The sequence below is a fragment of the Trachurus trachurus genome (genome assembly GCF_905171665.1).
Source record: "Trachurus trachurus genome assembly, chromosome: 13".
Classification (NCBI taxonomy): domain Eukaryota; kingdom Metazoa; phylum Chordata; class Actinopteri; order Carangiformes; family Carangidae; genus Trachurus; species Trachurus trachurus.
Window position 1 is genome coordinate 21,586,323 of NC_139892.1, and position 25,619 is coordinate 21,611,941.

The following is a 25,619-nucleotide window of genomic DNA, read 5'->3' on the forward strand; positions in this document are numbered from 1 at the left end:
ATCACGTCAGGTCGGGGTGGGAGCTGGAGGGGCGGGGCGGGGGTCTGCTGTGTACAATAATGTTAATAGTAACAAACCAGGACGGTGAGGTGGTTGGACATACTAAAGTTATTTGACTGCAGCTCCTGATGTCCAGACACTTTGAGCTGCAGTGAGCATGAGTCAGGAGGACAGCTGTGAGACAGATGTGGAACAGCTGCATGCAGCTCTCACAGGAACAACTGCACGAGCTCATCATGTAGCTACTTCACAGTGAAATAAAACAGCGGCTACTCATTTATACTGTCCAGCTGCTGAAATGTCACAGGGACAATAACACCACTACTACCGCCACAGGGAGGCGCCACCTGACTCTCTGTGTGTGTGTGTGTGTGTGTGTGTGTGTGTGTGTGTGTGTGTGTGTGTGTGTGTGTGTGTGTGTGTGTGTGTGTGTGTGTGTGTGTGTGTGTGTGTGTGTGTGTGTGTGTGTGGAGTATAGGCTACATAAACCATCTGTCATACACACGCACTGGACATTTACGACCCTCCTCCATCTCATCCTCCTCCTCCCCCCTCCATCTCTGTAATTGAACCGCTTGTTTCCATGGCGACAGGCTGCAGGTGTGAGCTCACCTGTCGCCCTGCCTCTCAGTCTGTAGTAGTTGAGCTGAGGAGCCGCCGCCTGTCACCGTCCTGCAGGGTTTATCCTCCTGCTGAGCTCTCCTGGTCCTGCAGCGGGTGGTGTGTGGGGGTACTGGTGGTCTACTGGAGATGGGAGGGGGGTCTCCTCCTCCTCCTCCTCCTCCTCCTCCTCCTCCTCCTCCTCCTCCGGTGCTCGCTGCCCGGCTCCTGTCAGCCTGACTGACCCAGCCTCGCTCCGTCATGCCGAGCCGACAGAAGCAGCTGCTCTTCTCCCTCTCCGGCCTCTTCGGCTTCTCCTGCGCCCTGACGGCGGCCGTGGCCACCGGGCTGCCCTACTGGCTCAACGGCACCGTGCTGTGCCGCACCGGGGCCGACCTGGTCAACGCCACCGGACCCGAGCTGGACAAGTTCCTGGGAGACCTGAGCTACGGGCTGTTCCACGGACAGAGGGTGAAGCAGTGCGGGCTGGGAGGGAGACCGTCGCGGTTCTCATGTGAGTGTCCGACTCGAGCCCGTCTCGGTCCTCGTGTCCATGTGAGGTGTGAGCTCACCTGTATGAATTATTCACTCACAGCCTGAATCATTTAGAGCGGCTTTTAAAAGGCCTGACAGTCGAGACCACCTGCTGAATCTGTAGTTTGACTTTTGGTAGCTACTTCAAGTAGCCTACGTTACCTTTATACTTTTACTTTAATTAGCCTAGATGTAAATATAGCTGTTGCTGGTAGCCTACTTTGAGCTAAGTTAAAGATTGTCTGACATGTTCATCTTACATTTATGCCTAGAGGGTTTCAGTCAGTTGACAAAGTATCTGGTAGGCCTAGCTGATGACTGATGCAAACAACAATCATCTTACTGTTTTATAGTGACTGAGATTAATCCACTCCACTGATGTCAATAAACAAATAAAATAGGCTAATAATCAATAATGACAGTGATTATGTTCACTGTCAATACTGATTTTTTAATGAATAAAGTAAATAAATCATATTGTCCCGAAACAGGTAAATAGTGTTACAGCATGGTGCTTGACAGTTAAGCATTAAGTTAAGTTAAGCAACAGACACAGTTAAGAGAGAGGAAGAAACAAAGAGACAAGACAGCACTGCTGCAACAGTTTTGCCACAAGAGAGAACAATTAATTAAATTAAAAATGAAGTTATTAATCATCACCCTGCCCAATAATATCAATAATGAAAGAAAAATCAACAATAAAACCTGTTCAACGGAAAGTCACAGTTGTCATATAAAGCATCATAAGCTCTTCTCTATCACTGAATACTGATGTGTAGATGTGTCTAGGAGGGAGTTAGACTTTTTTTATGGTGAATCAATGAAAGTCGTCACGCTGCCATGAGCAGGTCCTCTAATGAAAAACTACAGGTTCACAATTTAACATCACAAAGTTTTCAAGATCAGACGACGACGATCTGATCTGTTCTCTTGGAGCAGGTTCATGTTCATGCTGGTGGACTTCCTGCTGAGTTTAGACTGTTAGAGTGCTGGTTCAGTGCTTGGGCCCAAACAAAGGTTTTAAAAGAGTGTTGTTACATCAGTGTGTGTGAGAGGGGACAACACGTCCACTGTTCTGGTCTTCATTCACTGCTCCTCTCAGACTCAAACACAAATACCCTCACAGCCTCATCCAGGTGCTCAGTCAGCCAGAGTCAGGAACCTGGTTTTGTTCTCGTTAGTCTCCTTTGCCCCAGAGACTCAATCTCTTTTCTTACTGGAATCCGTGGAGGTTGCACAGTGACGTAGAGCAGTGTGGACACTGGTCCCAGTTAATGAGAGAAGTTGTCCTCTCGCTAACGAGTTTTCTGCCTGACTGGACCAGATCTAACTGGACCAGCTCTGATGAGGAAACAAAGTGGGTCTGTTCCAGTCTGCCTATCAGCTCACAGAGTGGAATCAATTCCTCTGTGGAGCTTGTCTGAGTTCATCAGCTCTCAGGTTAGAAGACGTTAATTTCACAATTTTAACATGAATTAATTACTCAACTCATGCATGGAAATTTTTTCAAGGAACAGAACTAGCTGCTTATGAGTGATCACATTGTTTTGTGTGTGTTGTCTGGTTTGAATAAGACCTTTCCTCCAGGACAAAGGACTGTCCCTCCTGTCTTATGGACCCCTGATGTTGGACACTGGTTCTCTTTGGCTAAGAATGAGGCAGAGTCCAGAAACTCCAAGCCCACGTCAGGGTTTAAAGAGCAAGGGTCGGCAACTCGTGGCTCTTCATCCCCTCAGCTGCTAACATCTCATTTGTTATTTGAGTGAGAGCTGTTTCTGTGCTGTGATCGGGATGCAAACTTGACTATAAAGGCTAAAGGAGGTAATTTTTTTAATAGGTGATCTTGAAGTTGGGAGGCCACTGTACGTTCAATAACTTTCAAGATGAATGAGATGTTTGAGAGAGGGTGATAGTTAGTGAATTCATCTGGATCTAGGTCAGGTTTCTTTAAGCCTCTTGGCCAGGTCTCCTTCACAAAAGAGATTCAATCTCAAAGGACAACCTGGTAAAATAAGGGTTAAATAAATAAATAAAATGGGTGTGATTGAAGTAGTTTTGAGTAGGGAGGGAGAAATGTGAGTTGGAAGGGAGGAGTGAACAGCTTGTGTGATAAGAGTAGAGAGTGTGGGCAGACAAGCCTTGACCAGTGTAGTAGGAAGTGAATCAAGTAGAGACAAGTGGAAGACATGATCAGTTGGGATACTTGTTGGTTTTAGGGAAGATGGAAGGACATTAGCATTAAAGCAAGGGGTTGGAGCGATAGGCAGACTTGGCAGCATTCAGAACAGTCTTGTGGTTTGAGTATATTTGACAGTGAAGAGCCCAGTTTTCTTGGCAAGGCGCTCACGGCAGTGACCTTTTAAGTTGGCTGAGCTTTGAGGTGAACCATGGAGACCTGGAGAAAGTCACTGTGCTGGTTTTTGGAAATGGTCAACAGGTTTGAGAGATTGACATAAAAATGTGTTTATCTCTAATCAGAATGAGAGATTGACATTAAACTATTCAGTTAACACTACAGAGACCAGGGTTTCAGACTATTAGTCCTGTTCATGTTCATTAACCATCAGACACACTGTACACATCCTTCAAACCGTCTTATCAAATGGTTAAACATCTTAAAACCTTGTCTCTAGGACTATGATGTGTTTCTTTGGGCTTTCACTGGTTCTAATGTTCAGAAAATGTTTGTTGTGGCTCAGCAGCTCTGTCAGTGTTTCCTCTCACCTGCTGGTTCCTTACCCTCTCTCTCCCAGTCTTCCCAGACCTGCTGAGTGTCTTCCCAGCCAGCCTCCACATCACCGTCATATTCTTCTGTGGTGTTGTGATCCTGTTCTCCTCCGTGGCCACCTGCTTCTTCTTCTTCAACGCCTTTGGCAGACCCTATGAAACGCTGCAAGGCCCCATGGGCCTCTACCTGTGGACCTTCATCTCCTGTGAGAATCACCTCATATTGTCTGTCACTGACTCCTTGTACTAATGAGGCTGTTTAGATTCAGCTTCATCTGACACAGCAAATGCGTTTGATAAACAAGTTGGTTTTATTCTGAAGGATTTTTACTTATATCTCAGTTATATCCAATTTGCCACAGAGAAATGTATATACATTTGACAGAGAATTATCATTAGGATTTGTCAGGACTAACCATGTTGTACACCTCTGACCCAGAGCTGTGGTTGTTAACCTGGGTGACCACACATGCCGTGTTACCAGCCAGTTAACCAGAAACCTGTAGAGCAGCTGCTAACCTCTGCTCTGTCCTGCAGGTCTGTGCAGCTGCCTGGTGATGATCCTGTTTGCATCAGAGGTGAAGCTCCATCACCTGTCAGAGCGGATCGCCAATTTTAACGAGGTCAACTTTGTGTACCAGACGTACAGCGAGAGCTACGACAGATGTTTCTGGCTTTTCTTCCTCATCTTCCTCCTCCACGGAATCAACATCCTGCTGATCAGACTGGCTGGATTCCAGTTTCCCTTCCAGGAAACTAAAGAGGCGGGCATGAGCGAGGGGGCGGCCGACCTCATGTACTGAGGAGTATCTGTGATTCCAGCACAAGACTGAAGCATGGGGGCTGCTGCACAAAACCAAGATAGCGGATTAAGCCTTGATTCTCTGGTTATCCTGGCTGAATTTAACCGGGACTTGGTTACACATGGAGATTTATTCTTTGTTCCTAGCCTGCTCTCAACCAGGCTAACAGCCAGACTATAACTATTCTGATGCTGTATTTGTTCAGTCAGCTGTCAGTCTGATCAGAGATAAACGTATTTTACAGTTTTTTCAGGTTCTAATTTTTATTAGCAAAGAAAAAATATTACAGATTTATATAAAATCTATTTCATGATAGTTTTGCCGACTGTGGTATGAACACTGCTGTTCACATCGCTGTCAGACTTTTGATGAATACTCCTAAGTATAATAATACATATATTATTCGAAATTGTTGATGACGTTGCAAAGGTGGTAACAATAAAATGTTTAGACACATGTTTAGAAAGATGGTGAAAAGCCCAATGTGACAGTGCATTGTCCATGGAATCTTCATACATGTCCATGTCATACACCATTCCATTCTGTCCACACATTCCATCCGACACTATGATGTCATACACATTCCATCAGACACTATGATGTCATACACATTCCATCCGACACTATGATGTCATACACCATTCCATCAGACACTATGTCATACACATTCCATCCAACACTATGATGTCATACACATTCCATCAGACACTATGATGTCATACACATTCCATCCGACACTATGATGTCATACACATTCCATCAGAGACTACGATGTCACAGATGGAAGAATTCAGAAATTGAAAATCTCTAAATATTTTTTAATTAATTTTTAAATGTTAATATTAGCATTTTAGGGGGCGGTGCGTAGCATAGTTAAAGCGCCCGCCCCATGTAGAGGCTACAGTCCTCAATGCAGGCGTCCCCGGTTCGAATCCCGCGTCGGGCTAGGGCAGACCTTTCCTGCCCCCTCTCTCTGCCTCCCCCTTTTCTGTCTATCTCACTATGAGTTATCAAATAAAGGCAAAAAAGCCAAAAAAATATACTTAAAAAAATAAATAAATAAATAGCATTTTAGCTCAGTAGCTTTAAACACAGTAACTGCTTCAAATATCCCACATTTTTATTTTGATAACAGGAAGTCGGTACATGCTGTAGCTGTAGCCGTCTTCTCCGTGTGTTTACTGTAAAGCTGCGATACGGGTGCACGTGAAATGTTGAGTGGCTTTCGTATATCCTTTGAATATCCAACTTAAAACTAACTTCATTGAAGTGCCCCGAGGCAGCGCTGCTCCTCTGTCCAATACACACATGAAGCTTCACTTCACACATTCCATCCGACATTATGATGTCATACACATTCCATCCGACATTATGATGTCATACACATTCCATCCGACACTATGATGTCATACACATTCCATCAGACACTATGATGTCATACACATTCCATCAGACACTATGATGTCATACACATTCCATCAGAGACTATGATGTCATACACATTCCATCCGACACTATGATGTCATACACATTCCATCCGACACTATGATGTCACATACATTCCATCCAAGACTATGATGTCATACACATTCCATCAGTCACAGATGGAAGAATTCAGAACATACTGCTCCTCTGTCCAATACACACATGAAGCTTCACTTTTCATTCAAACAAACTAATGTGACTGCCACATTGTTAGATTTCATCAATGAGACCAGCATTTATCTTCCAAAAAGGATTTAACCAGCCGGTGGAAACCTTTAAAAGCCTGCGGGTAACTTAATCAGCAATCGTTTTCTCCCCTGGGTGACGACGCAGGCTGGCTGGCCGAGCAGCTCTGCAGACCCTGCTGCCTCTGTGACGTCCCGGTCGCTGCTCACACAGGTGGAGCTTCACTTCTCTGAAAAATGTTGTAGCAAACTTCTAAACAGCCGTCATTTAGATAAACCAACCGCACATTGGGGATCTAAACAGTTACTTCCTCACATGAATAAATATTAAAACGTAATAGTCTCCTCGTCGCTCCAGAAATCCGCTCTTGTTGTCGCCACCATTTTGTTAGTATTTCTGTAATGTATCTATGGTGACGGTTACGTCAGTTGGCTATCCTGGTTTCTTTCGGAGTTCTCCAGGCAGCAAAATCGGGATCCCCGGGATCCCGATTTCTGAAATCACAAAACACAAAAACGATCAAAACCGGGATACTGAAGTCCATGTAAACGCAGTCATTGTTGCCAATGCCAGACACTCCTCAGTAAGTCATTAAAGTATCTCTTTGTTCACTCTATCTTTTGTGTCCTTGGTCTGCATTTGGGTCCTTTGGCTTTTATTCATCATTCCCCGTTTTGACAAATTGTCCTTTTCCAGGAGTCAGCTTTGCATGAAGGGAAAACAGGTATTTGGATAAGTCAGGTCTCCCATTTGGATCATATCATACTTTGTCAGTGCAAGAGTAGTCTGCTGTTGAAATGTGCTTACCTTATATCAAAGTATACGTTCATTGAATGGTTACAGATTTCCTTCTTTCATCTCTTATTTTTATTATTTTTTATCTCAGTTCACATCACCATTCGTATTGTCATGATATTTATGTATCATGCAATTAAAGATAAAAAAAATGTGATTACTAAAATATACATAAATTAAAGAGGAATGGCTCCTTCACACTTGAGGAAAGTGAATTTTCAGAGGTGGTGGTTCTGCCCCCTCGTGGACACATACATTCCTACAGTATCATGTTGATTTTACTCCCTGTATTGTTCTAATTTTTTCTTTTTCTTCCTTCCATTAGTCTTTAGGTTTATGGTCAGCTGTCATCCAGTGTCATCTGCTGCTTCTTTTTTTTATCTTCTGGGTTTAACCCTCAGTTTTTACCCCCTCGGAGGACAAGCAGGGGTCCTGAGCAGGCTGCTCGACTCCAACGTGTGTTGTACCATTTAGATCTTCAAACCATCCCGCTCCACTGCAGCGAGGTGTACCGCACTCCTCCACCCAGCTCCGGCGAGCAGAGCAGGACTGTCTTCTTCACGTTGGATCCCAGACGAGCCACGGAGAGGAGGTCCAGGACTGAGACTCCCTCGTGCAAGGACAGACAAACAGCAATGAAGTGTGCATGGAAACGAAGAGGGTCACCTGGAGGGGGAGGGAGAGACAGTTAGAGTCCAGTCCGCCTAATCTGAACCCTGACTACCTGTGGACCTGTTGGTCAGTACGCAAACACACACAGAATAAAATATCATATTACTTTAGATAAAAGAAAGATAAAACCTCAACTATACTGAGATAAATAAAAGTAAATGGACTTAATTCATATAGAACCTTTCTAGTCTTAATGACCAGTTACGCTACAGGTCACACACACTTTCATACAGCTCGTTCTATGTACACAACACATTTCTCTCGTACACCAACGGTAATTTGTCTCATGAGGGACTTTTACATTGTGTGTAAGACTGATACAATGTACGCCACCGATACAATACAGGACAAAAACGCTGGATCAGTCAACACACTCACAGCTGATCAGCGTCAGTAACAAGACGTAAGTGTATAAAACATCTGAAAGGGATCAGACTGACCTGGATACACGAGGAAGTCTCCTCCAAACTTCCCTGCTGAGGTGAGGTAGAAGCCCTTCCCCCTCAGGTCTCTGAACACCTGGTACCTAGCGTCATTACGCGGGTCGTCCTGCGCTCTGATTGGCCAGTCAGCCTGCAGGAAGGCCCGGTCCTCGGGGCAGTAGGTCAGCCCCGCCCTCACTGTGCTCAGCTGGACGGCGAGCGCCGACTGTGGGAAGGAAAAGCTGCGGTCCAGGGCCTCCAGGCGGCCGCGCAGAGCCTCGCCTGAGGGTTCGTGTCCAGCATCTGAACCTGAGGAGACCAGAACCAGACTCAGACTGCAGGTACAGGCCACTGATCTGCATCAGGTGAATGGCTGCCATGGTAACACTCTCACCTGTGTGAGATGAGTTCATGGCTCGCAGCAGCGCCGACTTCCTGTCCTCCAGAGCAAGGACACTCTGCTCCTCATAACTTCTCTGCTGCTCGTCCTTGTACTGCTCCACCCACTGACAGAGCTCCACCCCTCCTCCATCCTGCTGGAGCCAACAACCAATCAAACAAACCCTCCGATATCCGCAACAATCTTTTTTTAGTTTGTTTCGTTTGATGCAGGCACAAAAAGGTGAGAGACGATAAGTTTCTTAACTATCAGGTCAAAACACGACAGACAAGTAAACACAGGTCACCTGCAGGTTAAAGGGATAGTTCAACATTTTGGCGAATTGGCCCATTGCCATAATCGCTATAGTCATAGCAGTAGGTTCGTTACCTTTAATTGTCGGTGCAAGCTATTTTGGGAACGGCCGAGCAGAGCCACGAGCTGCTCATTTTTCGAGGTAAATTCATGCAAAACACCTGATGCGCGTTGCCTTCAGGGGCAGTTTCTGGGCAAGCAGTCACTGCATTTACCTCGAAAACAATGTTCCGTTAGTATCTCATAGCGTGGTGAATGTGCAGGTCACAACTTGTCCACGAGAGCGTTTTGGAGTTGTTGGATTGTGTATTTGATGAGTTTGATGAGGGAAACCAAGAAATCCCATGAGCCTCCGTAGCGTAGCTCTGAGCAGCTCGTGGCTGCGCTCCGCCGTTCTAAAAATAGCTTGCACTGACAATTAAAGGTAACAAACCTGCTGCTATGACTATAGGGATTATGGCAATGGGCCAATTTGCCAAAATGTTGAACTATCCCTTTAACTGACCTGGTTTCCAGCAGGTAAGGCGGCAGCAGCCTGGTTTTCACTCAGCAGTCTCTCCTCGTCTGGCAGCAGGAGCAGTGGTCGTCCCAGCCGTCCGTTCTGACGGGGGGTCCGGGGCAGGGAGCCCAGCAGCGCCCCCACCAGACCCTCAGACCTGACCGTCTTCAGGTCCTGCACCCTCCACAGCAGAGGGGAGGAGTCACACAGACTGAGACCCACAACATGAGGCAGGGACGAGTCCCCCTCCTCCTCCTCCTCCCTCTCCTCCTCACAGGCCGGGGGCTCCGCTCTGCAAAGGGGCTCCTCCATCAGCAGAACCTGTGGAGGACAGAGAGCAGCAGTGAAATACACACACTGACCATACTCAATGTTAGTGTTTAATCAAAGATACAAATCTAGGTCAAGTCTCAGTATATGAACACATACAGTATAAAACAATCAGAGCTCAGAGGTGATGACGAGACTGTACCTCTAGCGAACAATTACTATTCTCACTCTACAGATCTCCAATAATCATGTACATTCATTTGTATTTCAAACACAACAACCATACATTATAATTAAGGCTGTTGAAGTTAACGCAATAATAACACATTCACACAATGTTCTTTTCACGTCACATGATTAACGCTCACTGTGTTACACTGGCCGTTCAGTCCGACCCATGGTTTGAGTCTGTATTACAGTGAAATCTGTGACCTGTCAGATTTTGTGACCACAGATGTTCAGCACTTGTTTGGAGGACAGTTACTAGAAGAGGAGCAGGCACGTACACAGTTTGAACTCCTCCAGGTCAGATGGACACGAGCCCTGGTAGAGTGGATCTGCTCAGTCTGTCTGCTATGATGATGTGACTGTTGTGGAATAAGCTTCACAGCAGAACGGACTCTGAAGATTTTAGTGAAATAATCAATCAGCTGCAAACCATCTGTGCGAAAAGTTTCCACTCAGATGGAGCCATCATTGTAGGCTAATTATTGTAGAGTATAGTTTGAGGATTTCTGGAAATTATATGTCATTATTTTTGGCTCATGTGTGATAAAGTTACATTTGGGCATAAGGAAAAATATTTTCTCAATTAATATACACTTTTAACATTATACACAACAATCATTCAAAATTCATCTGGAACAAATGAAATAGGTATGATTTAAAATGTTGGGATTTTTCAAAAACCCTTAAACATGAGTCAGAATCAGACTCACTTTAGAGAATCTGTTTGGTGATAGCAGCACAAGCAACACAAAGAGACAGGAGGGGAAACAAGAGAAAGTCAGCACAAAGAGAGGGAGTGGTGCAGATATTTTGACCTGATAAAAAGACAGACATCAGCACGTGCCTGGACACCGTAAGCTTCTCTAGGTAAATAAAGAGTGATATGATACTAAGTCCATGTATAAATTCATGCCACTAGCAGAGAGGAGAGTATTTTACTCTGATCGAGGAACAGCTTCATGGATTTGTTGATGTGCAGTTTGAAAAGCATCGAGGTTCAAGCTGAGTGTAAAGTTTCAGATGCCCACATGTAAACATCTCGTTCAACATCATCAGTGATGTCGGATTATCTCCAGTCTATAATAATTAAACACTTATTCAGTCTAGTTTTAAATGTTTAAGTGTTTTCAGCTGCTCTCTACAGTCGCCCTCACTCACAAACAACAGTGTGACAGGACTGTTCATCACAACAAGACAGCTGAGTCTGTGTCTGAAGCTTCACACGTGTACAATGTTTCAGTGCAGGGGAGCTCAACTGACCGACAGTAACACAGACAGGTAGAAATAAAAAATACTGCTCCTCGTTAACTCGTCCACACAACTACCGTGCTTACTCACCGCTCAGTCTGTAACTAACAGTCAGTGAGTCCGTTTAACCGGGTAACCTGACGAGTCAGTCGGCTTCAGATGTTAGCTTACCTCGCTGTGAGCACGCGCCGTCTCCTCTCACCGCGACATGCCGTAAAGCTGCGCGGCTGTAGTTTTATTATCCTGATGACTGACCGACACGACTACAGACCACTACACACGGTGAAAACTCGGCTACATCACTTATTAGTAGTACATTAAAAACAAACACAGCCGTCTCTGATGAAACGCTCAGTCAGCTGTGTCGGTGTCCGCGGGTCAGTTTGATGTGCACACCGTCACTACACGGATACATGGGCGGGGCTTCAAGAACCAGATGATCCACCCGCCTTTTGCACTTTAAACGGATTGGAGGAGACTGAATCATAAAAGCACGGCTTGAAAAAACAACAATTTATTATTAACCCTTTGTTAAACCCCCTTACTGCATGTTTGAATACGATCAGTGTACTTCCCTCATATGTTGACTGGCTGAAAGTCACTGACCATCTCTTTGGTGTTTTCCGAAGGAGCCTGTACTTGTTGCTCCATCCACTTGAAGACCATTGTCAATGTCAGACCCCTGTTCTCCTCGTCCTGTCTGTTCCTGACAGTAGCTGTGTCATCCCTGTATTTCTGGATGTGATAAGACTCAGAGTTGTATTTAAAGTGTGCTGTAAACAGAGTGAACATGCCCAGTCACCCATGCCTGTAGAGTCCCAGAGCTGCTCGTCATCAGTCATCACTGTGCCTGGGACACAGTTGTCTTGTCCGGTAATCACACCAGTAAATAATATATTTTGTTTCTTCATCATCCTCATTTTTATTGCCTTTTTTCCTTTTATTCTATACATTCATACTGTATTCACATTTCACCATTTTATTTCAGAAGTTGTCATTGTTTCCTATATTTGTAATATGTTTTAAAAATTAAAAATGTTTTGAACAATAAAAAAGTAACTTAGCTGTCAATTGTGACCAGATGAGAGGCTTTAATTCTGAAAGGAACACTGTCAAAGGCTTCAGCATCTGTACAGATGTTGCACAGCAACAGGGTGCAATTACCTACTATCTCTTTACCATGCGCGCGCATACACACACACACACACACACTCACATTATTTGGTGCAAAACTGGCAGCAGAGGGATCAATTCATCTCAGGCAGATGCATCAAACAAATCTATAAGAACTCCATGACCACAGCTCTTTGTTTCAGTGGCACACACAACTCCTCGTCTGTGTGAGAATGATGGGTTGTGGGATTTGGAGTTGTGTTTCCGTGGCTCCTGCCGCTCCCCCTACTGTTGGATTTGCAGCTCCTCCAGCTCCTTCAGCAGCTGGTCCTCCTTCTGAACCTTCTCCAGCTGCAGAAACACAGTCTAGGTCAGTCTCACCTAAACATTTACTTACTATTGATCAGTGATCAGTCGTGTTGTAAAATCAATACATCATTCTGTTGTGCTCAGAATTTCACATGCACACATATGAAGTTAAATCATCCAAAAATCAACTACAAATAGCTACTTTGATGAGTTGCTGCAGTAAAGTACGATAATCAGTAGCAGAAGATGAAGATGTTTTTACTTATAAAAGCGTCACCTTCAAAATAAAAGTAAAGTTCTGATTCTGACTGATGCACAGGTGAGCTGAGTAAAGCTTGTTTCATTAATACATCATTGACTTATTGATTATTTTAGGTTTAAAAATCAGAATGTGGTCATCGTGACAGAAGCTGTCAGGTGGATGTAGTGACACATGAAGCTCTGGTTTTTAAACCAGCCTATTTCAAATCAGTTTTCTCTAACGAAACCATCTCAACTGTCAATAGGACTTCAAAGGTAACCAACTGTAACAGGATGTGAGAGGACAGAGAAACTGTCTCACCTGGTTCTTCTGTAGGACTTTTCCCGTCGCCTGCTGCTCCTTCAGCTCCTCAATGGCTTTAAGTTTCTAAAACACAGAAACATAGAGACACACTGATGGTGTATACGAGCCCACACACACACATACACACACAGCAGAGTCAAACCTCACTAACAGCCAATCCCCTCTCTGCTTCTAATCATGTGACTCTGAGTCTGTCTTCACCTTCTTTAGATTCTTGATCTTCTTGTCTGTCTCCAGGTCACCGCTGCTGGGCTCTGGTTGGCTGTTGGTGACGGGCGCGACGTCGGTCGCAGGTTCAGGTTCAGGTTCAGACTTTGACTCCTGCAGAACCGAACAGAACCAGAGATCAATACAGTAAGAGGAGTCACAACCTGGACTCACAAGTACAGTTGATCTTTATGGGCAAAAAAAATACAACATGAATTAAAATCAATACTGTTTATGAGCTGGACAGTTTGAAGGATACGTGACCTTCAAACATTACGTGACATTGAGCGGTGTGGCTCAGGTTACAGGTTAAAGAGGGGCTGTGACATCGTTTCACAAAAGATGCATTTTGGTTGTCGACACGAAAGCGCTGGAGCGGTGTTTTGAGATTTATTCACTCAAAATTTCCATGTGTACAAAACGGCAAAACCAGAGCTAGGTTTGGCTTAACACTACAGCGTGTGTGATGTCATTGTGAAACCAGCCACAGGTTCCTGCAGTTTCACACCGAGGTACGTCAGGTACAAACCACTGCCTGAATACAGCTGTGAACACATGAACGTTACCGACAGCCACAGAACCGTCAACATTAACGAGACCTGCAGAGAGAGGACGGGTGATTCAAACAGTCCATAGGCGAGTGCATCCGTTCACCTGTTTCGCTGCCTTCTTAGCCTCTCGTTTCCTCTGGTTCTTCAGAGCTGCTTTAGAAAGACTCTTCTCCCCTGCAGCGCCTGGACGCATGTTCTGTGGCAGCTCCTCCTCATGCTGACGGACGGGTTCAGAGCAGAGAGAGAGAGAAACATCAGTGGTCGATATGGTTTTGATATGAGACACCAGAGACAATCATGTTCATTTCTCTTAAAGCAGAAGTAAGCGATCCGGTCGTTTTGGCTAACTTCTTGTCAGCCGATGGAGTTAGCAGTCCCCGCCCTCGTCCCTACGTCACCACATGCACGCGCATCCCTTGGCTGCACACACACAGAGGATCGCCCCTTTATGCCGTTCTCTCTCCTCATTGGATAAAGGTTGTAGGATACAAGGAACGTTTTCTCCTCGGCTTACAGCAGAGCAGAGTGACTGACAGACCCGTGTTTCAGACCAAACACTCTATATAAGTGATTGCCGTCGGAAGATATAACTATTTAAGACTTATATTAACACAAACATTCCGCTTACTTCTGCTTTAACCTGTGATTTAAGTCAACAAATGAAACCCTGTGAACCAGTTCAGCGTTCCTTCCTCACCAGTTTAGAGCTGGCAGTGGCCGGCAGGTGTCTGAGTGCGGGAGGGCGGTAGGCCTGTGTGGGCGCGGCCTGCGTGGTCCCCAGCTCGCTGGCTGCTGCTGCCTGGTACTTGATGGGTCGCTCGGGGAAGCTGCCGTCGGGGAACGGCTGCCAGCGAACCTCCCACAGCTCCGAGCCGGCGGCCACGTCCCATTTATGCAACACTGGGCCGGTGTAGTGCCAGATCTTATAGCCGTTACTGACACGCAGCCGGGGGGAACAGGTCGCTGTGATGACGTGCTCGCCATCAGGAGACCAGGAAAAATGTGTGGCGTCTGGAGCCTCAGGTTTGGACACCTGAGAGGACAGAGAGACGTTAGACTGGCTTCAGCAGCGAGGAGTCAGCTGGTCTGACAGCACGTCTGTGTACAGGACAGCACTGAGGTTTGAACCACAACACAATGAATATGAAAGTGTGTCTTGACTTAAAGTTCCAGTGTGTAAAATGGGGGGGGAAACCGTGATATCTAGCATTCAGATTCTAAATTGCAGCCCCCTCCTGCCTGCAAAATGACGGTGGCCTCCGAGGACAAAAAGACTTGTGCGTTGATGATCCATTCGCAAACTTTCAGGTTTATAACTCATTGGTTTATTTATGCACGCGAAACTCGCAAGTCGCGAAACGTGCTCACTGGCTGGATTTTCCATTCGCCAAACATGGCGGCGCAAGATGGCGACACTCTCTAAAGCAAGACCCTTGCTATATGTAGATATAAAAGAAGAATTATAAGGCTACGAAAACCAAACTAATTTTATTTTATTTTATAGCGATTATACACAAATATATTTATGGCAAGTATATCCAGATTTTGCCAATAAACCTATTATTACACACTGGACCTTTAAGGGTCTGAAATATCAGCAGCAGCTCCTGCTGTTTCATCAGTGTTGACTCACTGTGCTGCTCCTCTTCCTCCTCACCTGTTTATATTTCTTAACATCCCAGACCTCCATCTGCCCCCGCAGGTTTCCAAAGCCAGCCAGGACCAGCATGTGTCCCTGAGGACTGGAGACAGGCAGACTGGTCAATGTCTGACAGGATGTCTGAGCTACTGACACAACAATCTGTGAAGAAGCTCAGTGGCCCTGCTGAAAGCTCAGGTAACATGAACGTGGCATCAGAAGCAACAACAAGGCCTCACCTGTAGTAGGCAGCGTTTCTCGGTCCGGTTCCAAAATCGAACACAGGGTCACATTTGAGGTTGAAGATGGTGGCTTTGGCGGGCATGAAGCCGTAGACCACACAGAACTCTGCAGAGTTTGGACTCCAGGCGACATCATAGATCGGACCGTTCTTCGCTGAAAAGACACACAAAGAGGATTTCGTCCTGAGTTCATGCAAAGACCAGTTCCGTTCATCAGATTCTCTGATGTGGACATGATATTGTTGTAGACCTGCAGCTACAGCAAGAAGAATTCATCCCCTGAGCCCAGAACAAAAACTGTGGGGGCAGAAGACCAGGAAGTGGTCTGTCCAGCTCAGTACTCACCGAGCTGAACCATAGACGTCTCTCCATTCACACCCAGGTAATGCAGCGTCTGCTCTCCGTAATATGAAGCTCCGGTCTTGTCCACCTCGGTGCTCGCTGTCACCAGAACTGCTGAGGCTGAAACACAACAGAGGGAACAGAGACAGAGGTCAAGGTCTCGGACTTCCTGGACCCTGGACATGAGGTTTCTCTGAACTCCCTCCACCTTTCTTGTTCCACTGCATGGTGACCCTGTCGGCCTTGAAGAAGCTCTTGTTGGCGAGCGCTGCAGTCGGCCCCCCCAGCGCTGGGTACTGGTACAAACGCACAAATGAGGGGGCTCCTTTACTGCCTGGGACATAGACCACTACCTGGAGGGGACGAACGGGACAGAGACATGATGAGGGGACGTGTCCGGGTTGGACAGGGTGTGTTGTTCAGAGGCTGTGGGTCCTCACCTTGCTGGGCTGTCCTCCGGGGGACAACACAAAGTCTGAGACCTTCTGCATGTGAAGCTTGTTGGCGATGGAGTCTGAAACATAAAGGCTCTGGTTTAACACGGAGACAGTGTGAACATCAGGTCCTGACCTACGACAGGGCAGGTACTGGTAGGGCGGCTGCACACATGAACTACACCCGGAGCGTCTATCTTTTGTCCTATCAGGCTTTCATAAATATGTGAGAAGCGACAGGAACAACAGAATACTTGACAAATGCTTCATACCTTCAGCCCCCCCCCTCTCGAATTCGGACCATAATTCAATACATCTTTAATCATGCTGATTTTCTACAGAGCCATTCTTGAAAGCATCATCAGATATGGGATTACTGCTTGGTTTGGTTAATCTTACAATCCATCTGAAGAAGGAGCTGACCAGCCTGCACAAGACAGCATATAGATAATTGTGATGAAAAAATATGAGTCAGAGAGTTTTTACAACAACACAGTAGTGAAACAAGCTCCTTTCAAGCTCATTTCATCTCCTGTTCCCAGAATACGCACTTTTCTCATCAGGGAGAAGATTTAAATACCAAAATGTAAATCAAATCGCAGTAAATCGTAAATCAAAGTTATAATTCTGTCCAACCTTCATTAAGCTGCTGAACACTGATAAACTCTGGTGCAATAGGCCGGTGCATATTCTCATTTGTCCAGGTCATAGTATTTCAAAGGAGGTTAAATCGAAAGCAACTGGACTTAGTTATTTGTCTAGGAAATAACTAAGTCCAGTTGCTTTCGATTTAACCTCCTTTGAAAAAAAAAAAAAAAAATCTGGTGCAATAGAGCAACGTGCAATCTTAACTTATTAAACCCAGCGTCATTTTATGTGATGTTGCTGATCTGTGTTGCTTCTGTTTTTCAGGATAATGTTTTTATTATTTCTTTGTGATAATGTCTGTCTAACACTATGAAGCAACGGACTGTAGCTCTGTGCCCACAAGTTTCCGCTTGAGGGACAATAAAGTTCACTTGACTTGACAGTAAAATCAATGTTTGCAGTGTTAACTACATATTTACTACATCCCACGTGGCACGAGTGGCTACACATTGGGTGTAACTGATATTTGACCCACCACTAAGTGTGTGTGTGTGTTTGTGTGTGTCGGACCTGAGTCTCAGTCAGACGTGGTTTCTTACTGAAGTCATTGTTCTCGTAGAAGTGCAGCTCGTTGTTGACGCTCCTGACAGCGATCTTCTCATCATCAGACCAGCTGGGACACCTGCACACACACACACACACACACACACACACACACACCTTCAGTCCACACAAAGCATCATCACCCACCACATGTGCTCATGAAGGAGAGGACATGTGCAGGAGATAAGACCAATTCTCAAATCATATGATAGTGGATGCTTCCCAATAGAAACTACTTCAAATTCATTTTAAAAGAGTGACAGCCAATAAGGAAACTCCAACTGGGACATCAACTAATTAACACTCCCTAAAACAGTCTGAGTGTTGCTTATCACATTCGTGACGTGTGACCAGAGGAGTGTGTTCACACTGACCAGGAGTCCACCTTCTTCTGATACAGAGCTTTGACCAGCTGACCGCTCTGCACATCCCACAGCTGGAGGTTCGCATCACCCTGAGGACTGTCTGCGCTCTCTGCAACAACACACACAAAAACACAAACACACACACACACGCCACAGTGATGCTGAGTCATCCTCTTCTCTTACAGTGCCCAGTTCTGCTCTTTGAGTTAATACAATGTCACTTCCTGTCTCATCACAAAAAGCTTCTACTCTGTGCGTGATTGGCTCCTTCATCTGATCGTTATCTGAATTTGATTTTGTCTCGGGTTGTCTCGTGGTCTTACTGCTGTATGGTTGCCATGTGACCAGGATGGTGTTCAGAGGAGAGAACCGCAGCAGAGCCGTCTTAGGGAGGTCAAAGGTCGACACAATGGAGCCATCTGAAGATTTCACCACAGAGACACTGAGAGAGAGAGAGAGGTCAGACAAATAAAATGTGGGGTGTGACTCTGCTCGGGTGTACTGCACCACAGATCGGCTATGAGTCTTAAAAACAAAGAACAAGTGTTTTTGTCATTTTTATCGAACTGACCCTTCACATTGTGTCAGTTTTACCTCTGTCCGTTGCACCAGCCGAACAGTGTCCCATCTCTGCTGAAGATGACACCCCTGCTGGGCCGGGAGTCCCTGACAACACACACACACACACAGTTTAATGAGGATACATGTGCTAATAGATGGCTGCACAGAGAGGCTGTACATGATGGAGGCGCTGATCTGAGGTGTTTTACCTGGTGAATGCTGCATGCTGCTCACACTTAGGAGGACCACAGAGCAGAGATGTGCCGTCTGAGCCACGCACTGAAAACATAGAAGTTCAGCAATCAGTGAAGTAAATACAGAGACCAACAGCAACAGCTGCAGACTGAAACACATCTGGCTGAACATGGGATGTAATGTTCAGAACATATATTAGACACAAAGTCCTGGAGGTGGAAGTGAACTGTGGTAGATGTAGACCTGTAGCTGACTGCTATCTCCATCCCCATCAACCTCCAAATAACACATCAGAAGATCAAACAGTGTCCCAAGTCCACAGTAAAACCAGATATAATCATTCAGATTGTGCTCATGCCTTCTTTCCATAAACTGATCTGCATCAGCCCGAGCTGTAGGCTAATTAATGAAGACTAGACATCATGATGACAGGTCACATGTTTGTTTGTTTTTTTGCAAAGCTTTCAGTGACAATGAGATGGTGACCAAACCTGGTTAGGAAATAGTAGTTTTTAGGGACATTAACAAGTTGTGGATTTTATTTATAGGCAAATCATGCCAGTCTGTTCATTTAGTCTATAAACAACGAATGGGTTGATGGATATGTTTTTCTATTCTCTGGGTCACAGAGAGATGGATGATGTAGGTCATATATCATTAATAAATCTAGTTGGTGTGCTTTGTTGGCTTATTTCTTTTCAATTGTACAGAGTAAATCGGGAGATCTGCTTTAGAAAAACACTGATTTGAGAAATCCGTGTTGAGAGGCCGACTAGCCTGTCACATAAAACACACGGAAGACATTTACTGTGTCGCTACCTGACTCTTTTAATTTGGTATAAGTGCAGTTTTCAAACAACCATTACTGTGGTGGTTTTAACTGTTAATATCCAGCTGGTCATTTATTCCCACTGCTCTGTCATAGTCTGTAATGCCACAGTTTGGACGGCATGGTCAAGTTTTGAAAAATATTTTTTCTGCTTGGGGTGTTATCTCTTGTGCATTTTATTCTGCCGAATAAAGCAGCAGGCTATGATGATTTATATTCAGTCTGATTCGTTTTGTTTTAGACTGAATACATTTACTAAAAGCAAATCACATTAAAATTGATTGGATTTTACAATGAGTTTGGTTCAATCTTTAATCAAGTTTTTTTTTAAACGAGTGAACAAAGTGTGGCGGGCGGTTGAGCGCGTGTTCCGCTCTCTACCTGTGGCCGCAGGTGTTCAGCAGCATGACGGTGTAATTATTTTAAACACAAGTGTACAGAGAGTTAAATTAGGTCTTAAATTACCCACCTGCTAACAGCGGAACGGGGGGCGCCATGTTTGTATACCGGAAAGAGAAAAAACGTGTCCCGGAAATACGTAACCTAACGAGAGGCGGGTCTCTCAGTGCCACATCAGCATACAAGCAGTTATTCATTTAAAACACGTCGCCTAAAAATCACATTTAAAATTAAAATAAACCATCCACACATCAACGATACCGCTCTCCAACACATTAGCACACATACCGCATATTGTTTCCGAAAAAAAGAATAAAAGCCAATTTTTTAAAACGTGTAAAATTTAAAGCTGCGTCAAGTTAACGTAAAGTAACTGAAGACAACACAACTTCCGCTTTCAAAGTAAAATCACTGGTAAGCGTTATAAGGTAAACTAAGGATAAAATGAGCTTTTTCTCAATAACTTTGATGACAAAACGTCTTTCCCACGCCTCTTAATGTAGTTTCTCAAACTGCTAATGCCTGTGTAATGTGTGATTGCGTGAACTGCGTCAAAGCGACTGGAGGTGACCTTTAATTTGAAGGAGCGGACAGGAAGTTGTGTCCTGATAGACGGTAGCTTTGTGTGGGAGTGTACGGAACCTGCGGGCAGCGAGGGGCGGGACCAGGGGCAGGGCTGTAGGTTTTTGAGTACGTAGACAAGTCTGAGGATCTCCCAGTCCGTCCGCGTCCGGAGGAAAGAAAGGCCAGCGACTCAAACAAAGTCCTACAAACGAAAACCGAATTAAAAAACATTTTTAAAAACCAACCGAAGCGGCAGAGAAAAAGAAGTCAAGATGGTCGCCAAACAGAGGATCCGCATGGCCAACGAGAAGCACAGCAAGAACATCACTCAGCGAGGAAACGTGATCAGGTCAACGGTGAGTTTAACAACGAACGTCTCTCCACCGAGAATACGATAATAGTAATAATAATAATAATAGAAAACATAAACCTTAATGTCTTAAAACTGCTGCTGAAAGTCTCTGTGGTCCTGGTCCACGTAGACGATCTGGAAAAACCAGTCGGTCTCTGGCCAGCACCGTTTACACCGAGACTCAGACTTGCGAAATTAGGAAGTTGTCTTTAACTCTTCCTAGATGCTCTATAAATCTTCTGTTGTCATCATCGGTCATTCTTATAATTATCTGTTAAACTGGTTTGTGTCTGGATGAATGAATGTGTCAGGCTGAGTTACCATATGGATCAATACAGAGCTCAAACTACTCGTCATCATCACCCACTGAACTGATTGATGGCCTTGATTAGTTTTAGTCCATGAATGATGATTGATGATTGAAGAAATGCTTGGAGAGAGACAACCAGCTGATTTGTCTTTTCCTCAGATTCACTCAATATTCAGTTCACCTAGTAAAAACAGCTTCTGTCAAACCACAAGATCAATCACTGTGAAGCGTTTCTCAGTTTCACTCACTGAACTACAGCTCAGTCAGCACTGAGGCACCACCATCCAACACACACACACACACATGGACTTCTACACATATATTAAAGGTTAACATCGGACACAATCAACCGATCAGTTATCAACATGAATAGGTCACATGATTCATCTACATCAAACAGGCCTCACACGTGAAGACACATATGGAGACACTTAAAACACACAAACAAGCAACAGTTGAAGTCGCAGTAAACACGCACACAGACGGAGTGAAACCAAACAGAGGCGGCGGTGGAACGAGAACGGACTGAGAAGAAGTTAGTTACTGATGATGTCCTGCTGTGGTTGTTCATCTCTTCTGTCTGTGTGTTTTCAGAGGAACATCGCTGAGGACAAAGGTGTGGGTCCCTGGCTGCTCGCTCTCTTCATCTTCGTTGTCTGTGGATCAGGTGAGTCCTCCTCTTCCTCTTTTCTTCTCTTTTCTTTTTCTCTAACACTCACACACTGAAAATCAGACATTTTATCTTCTCTCAGGAACCAACAAATTCATATAAAGTCTGACACGGACACACACTCACCTCACATATGTTCAGATTGTTACTGACTTAATTATCAGTTAAATGATTGAGTTTCCTGGAAAAATATCTCCAAAACATCTCAGGGTGTTCAACTACAAATGGTGTTATGATGATGATGATGATGATTTTGATTATCATTATTATTATAAACGCTAAAAATCTAACAGACACCCCGTCGTCTCAGGAATATTGTAGCACTAGCTGCTTAATTATACATATTTATAGTTTGTATAATTTTTTAATGAATGTTTATACATTTTTTGCCTTGAGTTTAGTAATAAACATACATTTAAAAAAAATATAAGAACATAATACACAAATCACTGATCAATAAACATATAAGTTTTAATCAGCAAAAATAATAAGCTATTAACAGTAAATTAAAATGTGACATCATCACTGTAGCGTGCTGGTCATAAATACGGTCAGACCGTTGGTGGCGGTGCAGAGTGTCACCAGGTCACATGACCTGGGGCAGAGGGGTGGGAGTGGGACGGAGGCCGCGTCCTCCAGCTGCAGCACCTGAGACCACCTCCATGTTGACATGACGCTGAGCTCACTGTCGCTCCAGGTTTTGATTGATTGGTTGTTTTATACTCCGCCCTGCGTTCACGCCGACCATCAGGTCAGTCAGAGCGGAAAACAAAACACCGCCAAGGTCACGGCGCTCTCCGAGAGTCGGTGTGAGTTAAAAACACCTGCTGGAACAGGTGTGTTTCTTTTGGCAGCAGCTAGAAGATAACGTGGGTTTTATCTGAGCATGCTCAGAGGCCTCACTCTGTCACAGAGCGTTTAGCCACTGATCAAACAGACAAACATCAAAGTCCGTCGTTCGGCGCTGACTCATCAGCTTATATAGTCAGATAATCAGATAATAAATCGGTTCACGATGCTCAGTGTGAATGATTGCTACAGTAGCATGCGGATATTAAAATAAACAAGGAAATCAAACATTTATTGAACACAAAGGCGTCTCAAAGAAGTTTCAAGTTTCAATACTTTATTGCCATGTCAACAACATTGTTGATTGGGATTTGTTTCATTGGGCTTCACACACTGACATAAAAACACAACATACACCCAATACAGTTCATGATAAAATCAGAATAAAGTGCACAAAAGTATTAAGATAATCAATAAATATGGCACAAAAACAATACCCTGCCCCTCTAAATGGACCATAGTATTTTAAATAATAAATGGCGCTACACACCTATTACATACGAGGTGGAGGTGTTGCGTTCATGTTCTCTGCTAAAGCTCAGTGATTTACACAGTTCAACATAGGACCCATTTATTATCAATAAATCAGCTTCATCAATGGATCAGAAACAGCCGGTGACTGACTCTCTCCTGTGTGTCCGACTCTCTTCTCCTCTGCAGCCATCTTCCAGATCATCCAGAGCATCAGGATGGGCATGTAAAGTGACGTTACCGGCAGGGGGGGGCGGGGCTTACGATGGTCACCATGACGAAGGAACTGCAAGTGCCGCTGTCATCAGACTGTCGCTTTCCTGCCCCGAAACCCACCCCATCAAAACATTCCCTGAACTCTGCACAGATGCGACCAAACAAACCCCGAAAACCAGGCCTCGCCCCCCACCCACCCACCGACCCACTGACCCCGCCCCCCACGGACCAGGCGGCCCCTCCCGCCCCCCACGGACCCCCGAAGACCAGTGTTTATCCCAGTTATCTGTGTTGATCTAATGTCTCTGCTGTGACCTTCTCACAGTCTCCTGCCTGTAAACAAGCCATACATGTGCCTTTCTCTGTTTACCTGCGCTCTGACCCCGCCCCCGCCTTATCAGCACAACTCAAGGGGGGAGGGGTCAGAGTCCACCCTGAAAGCTGTTCCAGTGATTACTCTAGACCAAAATAAATTAATCCGTGTTTGTGTTGTATCAGACGTCTGTCCTCATCACATTCCAGCTGATCTGACCTCTTCCTCCTCTTCCTCCTCTTCCTCCTCTTCCTCCTCTTCCTCCTCCTCCTCCTCCTCTCCCTCCTCCTCCTCCTCCTCCTCCTCAGTGTGCACCAGAGGGCTCGGAGGTGCTGACAGGTGTGTGTGCACTGTGTGCAGGAGCCTCACCTGAACAAAGTGTTTCAGTGCTGTAGAGAGTCGACCGTCTCGGCCGTGTGTCCATCAGTGTTTCTGTGTTCCTGGCTGTGACTGCTGCTCCGACAGCGGAGGTGAAGACGCCGCTGTGGTTGGACGCTGTCGTTTGTTTTCACCTCTGATTGTTCTCAGGTTTTTTTGGTGAAATGCAGCGACTTGAGTTCAACGCGACGACGTCTCTCGTCTCTCTGTACATCAGAGGTAGTGATGGTCAAATGGAGCTTTGTGAAAACAAAGGTTTTCTGGCCCAGTTGTTTGCTCAAGGCTTCGTTCACCAGCGAGCGACGTCTACCGCCACGTGGGTCACATGGTTTACTGCTCAGGTTAATGAGTTACAGCCAAATGAAGCTTTTATCTGGACCAGCACAGCCCTGCTGTCCCTCTGTGCCACTGTGCTCTCTCTCCACCTGCTGTCTCACTTCTGTGCTTTTCATTATGTCACTGACAAGTTTTTCAATAAAAATATTTATAATCTAATAATGCAATGGAAGAATGTGATGAATGGGTTAATGTGGTGGGCTTCAGTGCTTCCACTATTACTGCTGCTGCTTAGGATGTAAATTATTATAATGCTACTAACAAGGTGCCTCACGTAAATCAAAGCACCGACAACGAAACTGTGACGTGTCCCACACAATGGAGACACGGTGGGTCACGTGGCACAAGCCGGTCACCGACCTGCTGCAGTGCAATGATTTATCCACACGGTGGCGCTGCTGGACAGGCGCTGAGTGGAGACCAATAAAGACCAGTAGAGACAGAGCAGGCAGAGCAGAGCAATGTAGGAGAGTCTGTCCCACAATGAAACACTGCTTCACATCAGCCCAGATGTTGGTGGAGAACAGGTCTGACTCAGACTTCAGAGAAAATTGTGAGAAATTAAGACTCATTTTAAGCAAACAATTTTTGCTAATAACGAGCTGCAGTCCAAACAACAAATCCATAACCCTGACATATTTAGTCATGACATGAACATACATAACATATTTTATCTAAACTTCCTGAAATCTGACATCATTTTAAACATCTCAATATTCAACTCTATTAATGATGAATGTAATGAATATATATAATTAATAGGCTATTTATATAACGTAACATTCTTTTCTACAAAAATGCTGAACAAAAACTGTCAACATCATCTTTTGTCTTTGTGACACCTCAGTTCACTAGACTTCTATTTCTGTTTTAGTCTAAATGCTAATTTGTTTCATTAAAATACTTATTTGGAAACGTTTGTTTATAGTATTCACAATACAGGTCATTAGTGGTGTTCATTAAAATGTTGCTGACTGCCAAGTATTTATCTGTTCTGTACTAAAGTATGGCACGCACACACACACACACACACACAGAGAGATTAATGTTTACTT

At 44.9% G+C, this 25,619-nt stretch overlaps 4 protein-coding genes across 6 annotated transcripts; 2 read left to right on the forward strand and 2 right to left on the reverse strand.

Moving 5' to 3' along the window:
* Positions 1 to 31: 31 nt before the first annotated feature.
* On the forward strand, positions 32 to 5,055 carry clrn1 (clarin 1). The gene is made up of 3 exons (XM_083984771.1): positions 32 to 1,114; positions 3,888 to 4,067; positions 4,399 to 5,055. The coding sequence occupies exons 1-3, from the start codon at positions 862 to 864 to the stop codon at positions 4,662 to 4,664; spliced, it is 699 nt and encodes a 232-aa protein (XP_083840897.1). The 5' UTR covers positions 32 to 861; the 3' UTR covers positions 4,665 to 5,055.
* Positions 5,056 to 7,498: 2,443 nt separating this feature from the next.
* Positions 7,499 to 11,524, reverse strand: tsen34 (TSEN34 tRNA splicing endonuclease subunit). Of its 3 annotated transcripts, none has more exons than XM_083984650.1 (5): positions 11,335 to 11,524; positions 9,424 to 9,738; positions 8,619 to 8,760; positions 8,243 to 8,533; positions 7,499 to 7,796 (listed from the first exon to the last, which is right to left on the reverse strand). In XM_083984650.1, exons 2-5 carry the CDS (start codon positions 9,727 to 9,729, stop codon positions 7,609 to 7,611), a joined length of 927 nt encoding a protein of 308 aa, XP_083840776.1. In that variant the 5' UTR covers positions 9,730 to 9,738; positions 11,335 to 11,524; the 3' UTR covers positions 7,499 to 7,608. The 3 variants fall into 3 exon arrangements, with proteins under 3 accessions (XP_083840776.1, XP_083840777.1, XP_083840775.1); XM_083984651.1 differs by lacking the exon at positions 11,335 to 11,524 and adding an exon at positions 11,254 to 11,331 and having other exon boundaries at positions 8,619 to 8,757; XM_083984649.1 differs by lacking the exon at positions 11,335 to 11,524 and adding an exon at positions 11,254 to 11,331.
* A 706-nt stretch (positions 11,525 to 12,230) lies between these two features.
* On the reverse strand, positions 12,231 to 20,264 carry eif2a (eukaryotic translation initiation factor 2A). The gene is made up of 16 exons (XM_083985285.1): positions 20,176 to 20,264; positions 18,892 to 18,961; positions 18,716 to 18,787; positions 18,445 to 18,563; positions 18,131 to 18,230; positions 17,753 to 17,835; positions 16,572 to 16,645; positions 16,340 to 16,484; positions 16,135 to 16,251; positions 15,787 to 15,943; positions 15,566 to 15,650; positions 14,606 to 14,941; positions 14,012 to 14,125; positions 13,352 to 13,471; positions 13,148 to 13,213; positions 12,231 to 12,627 (listed from the first exon to the last, which is right to left on the reverse strand). The coding sequence occupies exons 1-16, from the start codon at positions 20,201 to 20,203 to the stop codon at positions 12,562 to 12,564; spliced, it is 1,752 nt and encodes a 583-aa protein (XP_083841411.1). The 5' UTR covers positions 20,204 to 20,264; the 3' UTR covers positions 12,231 to 12,561.
* Positions 20,265 to 20,779: 515 nt separating this feature from the next.
* Positions 20,780 to 24,726, forward strand: serp1 (stress-associated endoplasmic reticulum protein 1). Its single transcript, XM_083985286.1, has 3 exons — positions 20,780 to 21,025; positions 21,926 to 21,998; positions 23,511 to 24,726. The coding sequence occupies exons 1-3, from the start codon at positions 20,942 to 20,944 to the stop codon at positions 23,549 to 23,551; spliced, it is 198 nt and encodes a 65-aa protein (XP_083841412.1). The 5' UTR covers positions 20,780 to 20,941; the 3' UTR covers positions 23,552 to 24,726.
* Positions 24,727 to 25,619: the final 893 nt, after the last annotated feature.